Here is an 11,670-nt window from a genome sequence, read left to right as displayed (position 1 = left end):
TCATTATGAAATATAGTTTCAAAGTATGTATATTTGGTATTCTTGATGTTGATACTTTTTAAAATAAATATGGTCAAACTTTGCAATGTTTGACTTCACATAAATCTAATATGTAGAGTAAAAAGGACTAAAAGGATTATCTAATGTCCATTGTGACCCTCTACCCACGATGTCGGTCCAATGAATACCAATGTACGCCCATTGTTCCTAAATATAAGGATTTTTTTGAAATTATAATAAAATGAACTAAATACAAAGAAAAATGAATGAATCTACACTCTAAAATACGTCTATATACATCTGTATTTAGTCCATGTTGAAATTTCTAAACAGACTTATATTTAAGAAATGAGGGAGTGGGAATAATTAACTACTAGGGTCAATATGAAAGCCAATCGATTTGGGTGGGCATAAAACCTGAACAGAAAATCAAAATAATCTAGTAATATTGTACAAGTATATAACTTTTTTTATAGAACTAGCAGTCACATAGATCCTCCAATTTTTCTATTTTTATATGTTAACTTTAGGCATTGGTTTCTAGTGGGAGCAGTATGGTGCGCACACCCGAAAGAACATCTCCCTTCACGGACCCAGCCATGCGTAGACACCATCGAGCGCAACCGCAATGCCACTAGAAAGGCCTAACTATCCCACACTCGTGCATGTGCCTCTGTAGCAATAGTTCCCCTTCTCTAGTCTACAACACCACATATAATAAAACTCCGCAACATGGCAATGGTGTTACAAAAACGAGAAGAGCCCACACATATGAGACACACATAGAGAATGTGAGCCAACGTGTTAAATAGACAGTAACTGTAGCTCTTCCTTTCCGTGGAGCTTACAAAATGTAATTTAGACAAGGTTCTTCATTAACGATGGATAGATATAGAAGTTTTGATTCTTCTGTTATGTCATGCTCCAAATTCAAGTATAAAGAGAAAGACAAACTTCTGAAGAGCGAGCAAAACAGTAACCATAGAGCTTTCCACCGGCCAAATATGCATGTAGTATAGCTGTTTCTTTCCATTACTCTCTATGTGTTACCTTGCCAGCATATTCCATGTGCTGACCCGTTTTCGGGCTGCAACGTTAATGTTGCAGACTTTTCAGACGACGATTAAGGAGTTTTTAGGTCGTGGTTCTATACTCAGTGATGCCGTTGGAGTTGATGGACTCACTTATCTTCCAAGCCTTCCGCTGTTACCGTTATTAGATGGCCTTAAGCCATATTTATTGTAATAAGTTCTCTTTTGAGACACTCGATGTAATAAGTGTGTGATTGCTACTCTGCTATAAATCCTCCGAGTACTGTGTGGTGTCAGCATTACTGATCCAGGGATGACACCGGAGCATAGAGATCAGACTGTCTGAGGTCTGGTCGCTACAGGATCCCCGGCTCCCGCACCCGTGTCCTTGGATTGGTCCCCTTGTACGCAGACATATGCAAGAGCAAATTTGCGGCTCATTGTTGGAGATGCCCTTACAGGGTATTACTCCGTTATCTCAGAATAATCCGGGTAGTACAAAATTCCACTGCGGCATCCTAAGGAAACACTGACAGGAAAGAAGACCAACCAATCATCACATACATGCGGAGGAAAACAGGGTCCAGTTGTACAGGATATGTAGGCGCAATGAAAATAAAACCAAAACACCATGAATCAATCAAATCAACTACTTTTACACTCACATCTCAAAGAAGCCAGCACTGGGCAACGTCATTGTTCCTCGGCCATCGAGTAGCCGCGAGAGTGAAGAGCAGATGATGTCACATACATACCATCATGGAAGGGGAGAGCAGAACCACTGCCAGTATGACGATCACTCGTGGATGGAAAAGGGGAAGGGGAGTGGCCAAAAGATATGGCGTCTTGACATCCCAATAGACAAATGAGGTAGAGGCGGGACTGATTCAACCAACGCCGACAACTCGCCATCAATGAAATAATAGAAGGAAGGGGAACAGTAAAGCTTCCCTGATACCGTGATTCCAGCACCGCCGGCCTCCAGAAATCTCGCTTTACATCAAACAGGGTATGAATTTTTGAGAATCATCAAACAAGTTATGAGTGTGTAGGGCCAGCCAGATCGTGCAAACCTCTGTGAAAAAAGCGCAAGCGGGTATTTTCTCACCCCGTTCGATGAGAGGGCGCCTTGGTCGGTCACGGGAGCAGCACACAATTGATACGTATTGCCTATCATTGTGATCGCCCACATGATCATTGGCATGGGCCAGCCCATCAAAGACTATGGGCTATGAAGAGTTCTTCTCGAGCGGGATTGGTGAATTTTTCGAGAGCTTCCCAACTGGTTTTGGGAAGCTTACGGGCCGGGTTTTTTTCTAGTTGTTTTTTCTGTCAATTGTCATTCCTTTTTCCCTACTGTTTCTTCTATTACTTTGTTTCGTCAGCATTTCTTTTGCATTTTTACTTTTATTCCTTTTATTTTTCATTTTTCAAATTCGCAAACCTTTTTAATTTTTTTGCAAAAATTTTTCGAGATCCAGGATTTTTTGAATTTCACAAATTTCTTTAAAATTAGTCAATGTCATTCAAATTTGCATGTTTTTAATTCATAATTTTTTTCACAAACTTTTTAAATTTATTAATATTATTCAAATAAGCGAATGTTTTTCAAACTCATGAACATATGTTGAATTTACAAACACTTCTCATATTCACAAATTTTTTCTAAAGTCACGAATAGTTTCTGAATTTGTGAACTTCTTTTGTATGTTGGGTTTATATTTTGAAATAAGTAAGCTGTCTTGAATTTGGGTTTATATTTTGAAATCATGAAGCTCTTTTGAATTCACTAACTTTTCTTGAATTTCATGAAAAAACAATTCACAATTTTTAATACGTTGAACATTTTTTATATTTTTATAAATTCAAATATTATTGAATTTTGTGAACATTTTCTGAATTCATGAAGTTTTTCTGAATTTACCAACTTTTTTGAATTCATAAACTTTTAATCTGTGAATATTTTTAAACTTCTTGAAGTTTTGAAAATCACTAACATTTTTTGAATTCCTGATAATTTTTTGAATACATGAACATTTGTCAAATCTGGAAAAAATATTCAAACTGATGAACATTTTTTAATTTGCGTACATTTTTTACATTTTTACAATTTTTAGTATGGTAGAGAAAAAACAAAATCATAGATACGAAGCTACTTCTGGGCTGTTCTTGAAAAGTCCGAACTCTTTCCAGCCGCCGCCTCCTCTTCCAAGAAAAGCTTGGGTTCGTGCCTCTCGCCGGCTCTGCTGCAGGTCCGCCTCGTTTCCGGTGGCCCTAGGGCCATGGGGGCGCGGTGGATCCTGGCAAGGGCCGACGGGAGGGCTCCGTTGTTAGTCGTTTCTTTAAGATTTGTTAGGGTTTGTGTCCTACTCAGGAAGACGAGACGGCGACGGCTCCTTGAAGATGGAATAAAGGTCTTCCCGCTTCGTGCCTCTCGCCGGCTCTGCTGCAGGTCCGCCTCGTTTCCGGTGGCCCTAGGGCCATGGGGGCGCGGTGGATCCTGGCAAGGGCCGACGGGAGGGCTCCGTTGTTAGTCGTTTCTTTAAGATTTGTTAGGGTTTGTGTCCTACTCAGGAAGACGAGACGGCGACGGCTCCTTGAAGATGGAATAAAGGTCTTCCCGCTTAGTCCCCGTTCCGGTGGTGCGTCTAGCATCGTTGGTGGGCGTGTGGAGGTGTGTCTCCGGCGAATCTATCCTCGATGGATTTGCTCGGATCTGATTGTGGTTCGTCTATGTTCGTGTGTCCTCAGGTTGGATCCTTTCGATCTACGTTATTCTTCATCAGCGACGGTTGCTGTTCTGGTGCGCTGGTCCTACGGGGCCTTAGCACGACGACTTCCCTACTGTCTACTACAACAAGTTGTGCCCGACTCCGGCGAGGGAGGGGTGATAACGGCGGCGCGCCTTTGGCTCGCTTCAGTGATTGTAGTCGTCGCTAGGTGGTCTACGGATCTGGATGTAATTTTTATTATTTCTAGTGTTTGTTGTACTGCCATGATAGAAGATGAATATATTCAAAGTTTTCTTGAAAAAAATAAATAAATAGAAGTCACCAACGGAAGGTAATGGGGTCGGCTCACCCCACGCGCGACCAGCGAGAGGGATGTCTGGACATATGCGCACTACGCTACTAGCGAGTTCTATATAGAAGCTCCCAGAGCAGCGGCCCAGATATGTTGAGGTGGCAGTGACGCGCAGCTTTGTAACCAGCCAACAATCCTGTGCGTTCACATGGGAGATCCAGCGGCCGATGAACTTCAAACACTATGCGAAGTCGTAGCTAGCTGAGTTTTTAAACATTTTTCAAATTTGCATACATTTTTAAGTTTTTTTAGTGCCGTAGAAAAAAAGGACAACACCCCGAAATCATACCTATTTGTCTACGTTACAGAAGTAAGCGGCCGAAGGTAATGGGGCCGGCCCATCCAAAAAGGGAGAAAACTCCCAAAACATACTCTCTCCGTCCGAAAATACTTGTCATCAAAATGGATAAAAAGGGATGAATCTAGAACTAAAATACATCTAGATACATTCCCTTTTATTCATTTTGGCGACAAGTATTTCCGGACGGAGGGAGTACGTACTTGGCTACCAGCGAGAGGGAGAAGTATGGACGTGTGCGCCTGCGGGCGACCCGATTGTAGTGCTTGCAGTGAGCGCTATGTACAAGCTCCCAGAGCAGCGGCCCTGATATGTTGAGGCGGCCATGACGCGCAACACTGTAACGACCCGACAATCTTATGTGTTCATACGGGAGAGCGGACGGCTGACAAACTTAAAACACTGTGGAAAAGCCATGGCTAGCTGAGTTTTACTGTCTGTAATAATATAACTAGCTGGGTTACCCGCGCATTTGCGCGGCTAGATTAGCTAAATATCATAAATTTATGTCTTACTTTCCATCATATTTATATTATTAAAGTGTTGTTATGTGGGTACTTTAAATTATTGAGAACTGTGTAACCATAATATTTTCACTATCAGTTTCAATCAAAATCAGGTGCACAAATGGAATTTACTAAATAAAGATACATCAAGTTGCTTGTAAGAAACATTGGTGTGTAACAAAGGTAGATTGTCGTGAAATTGTAATTTTCTTCATTCTTATATATTTTTCTTCCGGTCTTTCTTGTACCTTAGAGCCCATAGGATTTTCTTACAGAGGACTAAAACATAATTATGTTCCTCCATCCATCTCATTTCCAGCCACAATTTTCTTTTGATTCTCTGCTCCATTTTCTCAACCTCTTTTCTTGCTCCCTTCTGGCTATGCATGTTTATACATTTAAGCAACATGTGCATGTTGATACATCAACATGATGCATGTTCTGTTATTAGATATCTCGTCACTATATATTCAATGTTATCAAATGTAAAGTATATTGTGAAATTTATTTTATATATTATTCCACATTCATGTGCCTATTCATTTCTATACATGACTATTTAATAATTTTGCTATTTAGAGAACTCACATGGAGTAAAATCAATTTATCAGTTTTTATGCAATTCTTAGTTATTTTTTTGTATTTTATAGATTATTAAAAAGTAGTTGTTTATGGTGTTCATACGAATTATAAATAAATACAGACTTCTAATACATTTTGAGAAACATAGCTTTCTATATAATTTTTCCACTGAGTAGGAGAACGTCAAATTTCAATATTTTGAAATAAATATAGTTGTATTCTTAGGTTTAACCTATAATATTTTTAATAAATTTATTCTGAAATTTCTCTACTTATGTTTCATGTAAAAGATGTACAAAAAATGCTAATGATATGTATTTATCGGTATATATTTAACATATTTATTTAATCAAACAATAGATAAAAAATCCCTCACTTGCTTGTCAAGTACAGGGGTTTCCGCTGAATTCCCATGGAAATAGTTAACTGGCTGTGTTATATGGTTTGCCTCAAGTCCTGAGATATCGGATGAGGTGGTTGCTTACGTAAAAATCTGACGTGTCTGTTTGGGATTCTGATTTTGAAAGGTCTAGAATCTGGGAATCTGTAGCTGAAGCCCAATCGAAGGCCACCATAATGTATATATGCATGCATTCACATATAGCAAGTTTAACAAATCCACATGCTGTTCGTAAAAAAAAGGAAAACAAATTTATATGCGTGATGCGCCTAGTTGCAAGCAAATTGTCTTATGTGATTTGCTTATCTACTTGAAGCACGTCCACCTGCGTCCGCGTCTGAGTCTTCTTGCTCATGTCTGTATGATCAGCTATGTTTTGCCCCTTTGACTGGACGTCGGACATGTTTTAGTTTAACATGCTTGGTAATTTTTTCATACGTGATGGATTGGGACTATGAGTTCCCTTGTATGTACGTGTTTAGATGGTATGTGTCAGCTTATAGATTTATCTGCACGTGTCTTCCAAACTTTAAACCCGAGCTGTTTTCTTTTATGTGCTTACTGTGAGCCATTACTTTTCTCCTATTTTAATAATTTAATAGATTTTCATAATTTAGCTATTTATGAATTTTGTGAAGTACATATATCTCAGCTCATCTTTGTCCTAGTCAAATGCTAATTTCAATATTATTTTTAAATTTAGCTATTTATGAAATTTGAGATGTAAATATCAAATATTTATTTACTTTGAATGATGAAACATGTGTATACTTTTTTATTTGAGAAGTAATACGAATTAATTTTATCCAGTGGTTATGATATTGCTAAGAAGCAAATGAGCTAGCCAAATGAATTATTAACCAATGACAACAAAGTGATGTCATTGTTTGTAGTTTGTAGGAAGCTTATATACTACGAACTTGATTGCACCACTTTTGCCTTCACTACGTACACGTGCGAACCTGGTTGACTCCGGTTACATTATTGTAGGTGACATGTGAAACAAAACTCTGATTCGTCAGTTTTGTTTGGAAAGTTTTTTCCTTTTCTGTTTGCACCATTGCACCTTTACGGTACGGTATTCTGCACTGAAGTGGTGATCTAAAAAACTCTATTCTACACCGAAGTTGTATGGCTGGCCAGTCAAAACCGGCACGGCATCACTTTTTTTCAAGTAGTACAAAATAATGACTTGCTGATGTCAATAGATGTCCGGTTGGACTTGTACTTAGGCATAATTCCAACTCATATGCTGCGTTGCCAAGCTTTCCTTTTTTTTCTACGGCAAGTTGCCTTAATCTAGTCCGTTCATATTTCTTAACTTTTTGAGCGGTGAATCTCTACTGTTACTTTTCTATCGTTTTTAAGTATATAATAGATAGATAGATAGAAGATTGGAATCACCGATGTCTTGCCGCGAGCCTAACAATATATAGGAACTGGAGTCGGTAGTGTGCTGCTAAGAGCAAAGTGTTTCCATGCAGAATACGTTTTGTGTGTATCAAATCAAGCATACGGTTCTTTCTGTTAGCTAAGATAGTGCGAGTTGAGACAAGCGTCTCAGCCCCGAGGGATATAGTGCATATATACGTAAATATACAGATAGTATACATACAGCAAGACACATATATAAAGTACAATATTGAAGCCCTGAACCTCGAAAGAGTCATGCAGAATATGTAGGTACTTTTATTATAGATAAACAGACTAGTGTTATGCTTGTCGCTTCTTCAGCTTCACAATGAGCCCATTTTCCATTTGCAGTATATAGGACGACTTGGGCCGGATGCTCTGCCCTTCTAATACCTCCACATCGAAGTTCCACAACACTGTGGCGATGATGATCTTCATTTGCATAACCGCAATGTCCTTGCCAGGGCATATCCTCGGACCTGAGTTGAAGGACAAGAACTTGTGAGACGGTACGTACCTCAGCGTGTTGCCGTCCTTTGAGAGCCATCTGTGTGGGTTATAGTCGAGACAATCCTCACCCCACACGCCCCTCATTCTTCCCATGGAATAGATGGAAACAAAGACTGTGTCACCTGCATGCACCTTGTGGCCACTCGGCATGATATCCTCAGTGGCCACCGTCTTGCGCTCCAAAGGCGCCGGTGGGTAGAGTCTGAGAGTCTCATACAAGGTGGCTCGTAGATAGACCAGAGACTTGATCTCCTCTGGCTCAAAGATCACCATGGCACCCGCACCCGTAGGTGCTTTTTGTAATGCAATTGGTAACAATTCATTACGGATAGTTGCCATGATGTCCGGGTTCTGCGCGAGGTTGTAGAAGATCCATGTCAGGGTCGTGCGAACCGTGTCCCGCAGAGCGAGCATGAGGCCAATGAGCCCCGCACAGAGAAAGTCGTAGTCGGCGAAGTCTGGGTCGTTGATGTAGGAAGACAGAATATCCACACCCTCTTGTTCCTCATCATTACTAACATGTACTTTGTCGATGTTCCTCCGTTCGATCATCTTTGCGACGAACACTCGTAGTACTGTGTGCGCTGCACCAAGCTTTCTCTCAGGCCCAATGTTTAGCCACCTCATCACCTTCCAGCAAGAGGCTGGCATCATGTGCCGAAAAAAGCCTACTTCCATGACCGTATCCATGGCAACTGCGATGTCCATGGGCGGCATGTCTGTGGAAAGAAGGCCAGGGTCCACGCTAAATAGAGCCGTAGTGGCCAAGTCAAACATAAACCTTGACATTAGTTCCTGCATGTCAAATAGAGCGTTGGTGCTTGCCATGTGGCAAAACAATGGGAGAAGGTTGTTCACCACCTTGTCGCGGCAGCAAGCCTCCATACTGGCAACCAACCGCGGGCTGCTGAGTACAGTATGGATCTTCACTCGTGGACGAAGAGCTCGTGCGCCGTCGACGTTGAAGAGGCTGTCACCCATGATGTCGAAAATGGCAGCGAACTCCGCGCCCTTGGGGAAGTTGGTGTAGTTTGTCGTGAAGATGTGGCGGATGTTTGCAGGGTCGCAGGTAACGAAGAACCTCATTCCGGTCCCAGGTGGGCCATGCGCCCTGAAGTTGTGACCGTTACCGGCGAGAACCAAGGTGAAATAGTCAAGCAAGTTGTGGACGTTGACCAGCAAGGAAGGGAACATGTGTATTATTGGCCAGTTTATGGGGAGAGCTGCTGGGTTCTTTGATCTACTACGAGACCTAAAGTACAAGTACATGGGAACGAGTAGCACGAGTGTGGAGATGAGCAACTCCAGACGGAATGGAATCAACATTGTTTATCACTACTGTGGGAGGATACACACTACTACATGTCAATGGTTTCATTTATAGACATGACCCCTCAATTTAAGCTCGTTGGTCGTGTGCACATCTTTTTGCATCATGTACTGCATATGGACCAGGGAGGGGCGTTTTGGCTCCCGGGAGCATATGCTCCTGGATGAACAGTAAATTAAAAAAAAATATAAAATAATTGAATTTGGTGGTGGATTTTCGATATGGACCAAGCAATCATTAACCTACTAGAAAGATAGTGTATGTTTTAGTACCTCCTATATGAAGAGTTCTACAGTCGACCAATGTTCAAATCATCCTTAATTAGCAGTTGATCAGTAGCCAACCACTCTTTTCCGTTTTTCTTCGAGGATCTTTTTTAGTTATTTAGTAATGGGTATCTATCGTGACGGTTAGCTGTAGCATATAGTCTTTGCTAACAATCAAAACGTGCCAGCTAACAAAGCTAATTCTTCCACACAAAAATGTGTCTGCTCCTAGCTAGGAACCGGCAGTTGCATTTAGACAAGGATGTTCGATCATGATGTATATAAATATAGATGGGGTTCCTTCTTCCATGCTACCGGATCACAGTAGCTGTGAAGGAAGATGATTTTGTCAGAACTGTTGCCACTTATTAGCCATTTTGTATCCATATTTATTTCCACCGATTATCTTATCGCGACATATATTTATATCCATCATGATCGTGTACCGGTAGCAGGCGAAGAAGGATGCCTAGTACTTTATATCCATTGTCGCCATCCTTCCTTGTGAATGTTTTTTTGAATTAAAACGAAATTTTATTCATTAGCAATAACCAATACCTCGTTTGTAAGAAACGTTACAATTTCACTAATAGGCTCCTTAAACCAATCCGAAGTCGAAAAAAATCTAGCTAATCTAGCAAATTCATGTGCTACTTTATTAGCCTCTCTATTACAACGTTCGAATTTAGTCATAATAAAATCACAAGCATAGTGATAGCAGTCATCGAAGATTGCCACCGCCGCTCCCATCAACTGTCCTCCGTCCTGCATGGTCTCAATCACCTCCAGATTGTCAGAGTTGATGATTAGGCGATTACAACCCGCCCTTTGTGCTAAATTTAGGCCAAATTTGACAGCTAAGGCCTCCGCCATGATAACATCCGCGCAGTAGTCCGTCTTTCCATTCCCTCCTGCAATAAATCTACCCTTGTCGTCTCTCAATACTGCCCCCATCGTACCCTTCAGCAAGTCAAGGTCAAAAGAGGCGTCAACATTGAGTTTCACAAATCCCCTAGGAGGACATTTCCAACCCCCCTTTTTCATGGACGCCTTTGAAGATGATGCATTTACAAAATTATATGTAAGAGCTATGATCCCCATTGAGATCTGAGTCACATTTTGAGTTAATTCCTGGTGCACTAATTTCCGTCTTTCCCATCATATATACCAAACTGAGATAGCTATCATTTCTCTATCATTTTCATGCCCCATAATGCGCAAGGCTTGATCTGGAAGGAGTAATAGGTATTCCAATGTTGCCTCTCCAGCACGATCAATCTCACGAGCTCTCTCAATAATCATATCCAACCCTAACCTTTTCCAAACCTCCTTCGCTTTTCTACATAGGAAAAGCAAGTGCTTCGTATCTCTACACCCTGAGAGCAGGTAGGGCAAGAGGGCAAGACGTTCATGTGTCTATTAGTGAGTGTTGTCCGACATGGGAGAGTGCCATGTAGTGTCCGCCATAAATTTTTTTGACATCAGCCGGACAAGATAACTTCCATATCTGACACCATATAGGGTAGGTGTGCTCCGTCCCATCCCATTGGAAAATTTTAGTTTGCTCCCATACTGATAGTTCCACTCCATAGAGTAAGCAGACCGCAGCGAAAACATACCATTTTTCGTATAACTCCAGGCAATAAAATCCGTCATATTATGTTGCGAAATTGGGAATGTTGATCCAGTCTGCGATGATCATCTAGGTAGGAAATAATTAACTACTACTTAAGGGTGCTTATATGGAAGCGAATCCACTGGGGTGGGCATAATAAACTTGAAACCGAATATCGAACTAAATACCAAACTGAAATAAGTGAATTCTAATTTTATTCAGTGCCTTATTAACAGAACCAAATGCTACTACATATCCGTGTTCATTTCTAGGAACATTGTAATTATATTTAAGATAAGGATATTCGATCGGGGTTTGCTTCTTCCTTGCTACCGGATGAAGTAGCAGGGGATGGAAAAGTTTTTCTCAAAGTTATTAGCACTTGTCCGTAGTCATGATCCATACTTATTTCGACCGTACTCCATATTATTATTTATCATGAAATATATTGATGTCTGTCACGATCGTAGGCTGGTTAGAACCAAAAGTGAATGGGAAAAAAATGGGAAAATAAATATCCTGAGTTTATTTCATCGTATATTTGTAGAGAGGGAGGTCTCTCGACTCCGCCCTCCCGCTCGTCCGCGCCGCCACCCCGCGGCGGCCGGGCGGGCCTCTTCTTCCCCGGCGCCCGT

The 11,670-nt window shown here is 41.0% G+C and overlaps 1 protein-coding gene across 2 annotated transcripts; it reads right to left on the bottom strand.

The window, feature by feature from the left end:
• Positions 1-7,433: 7,433 nt before the first annotated feature.
• Positions 7,434-9,178, bottom strand: LOC125530128 (alkane hydroxylase MAH1-like). Of its 2 annotated transcripts, XM_048694529.1 has the most exons (2): positions 8,686-9,178; positions 7,434-8,619 (listed from the first exon to the last, which is right to left on the bottom strand). In XM_048694529.1, the coding sequence occupies exons 1-2, from the start codon at positions 9,148-9,150 to the stop codon at positions 7,615-7,617; spliced, it is 1,470 nt and encodes a 489-aa protein (XP_048550486.1). In that variant the 5' UTR covers positions 9,151-9,178; the 3' UTR covers positions 7,434-7,614. The 2 variants fall into 2 exon arrangements, with proteins under 2 accessions (XP_048550486.1, XP_048550484.1); XM_048694527.1 differs by having other exon boundaries at positions 7,434-9,178.
• Positions 9,179-11,670: the final 2,492 nt, after the last annotated feature.

The sequence above is a fragment of the Triticum urartu genome, unplaced genomic scaffold (genome assembly GCF_003073215.2).
Source record: "Triticum urartu cultivar G1812 unplaced genomic scaffold, Tu2.1 TuUngrouped_contig_6092, whole genome shotgun sequence".
Lineage (NCBI taxonomy): Eukaryota > Viridiplantae > Streptophyta > Magnoliopsida > Poales > Poaceae > Triticum > Triticum urartu.
This window is presented reverse-complemented; position numbering and strand designations above follow the sequence as displayed.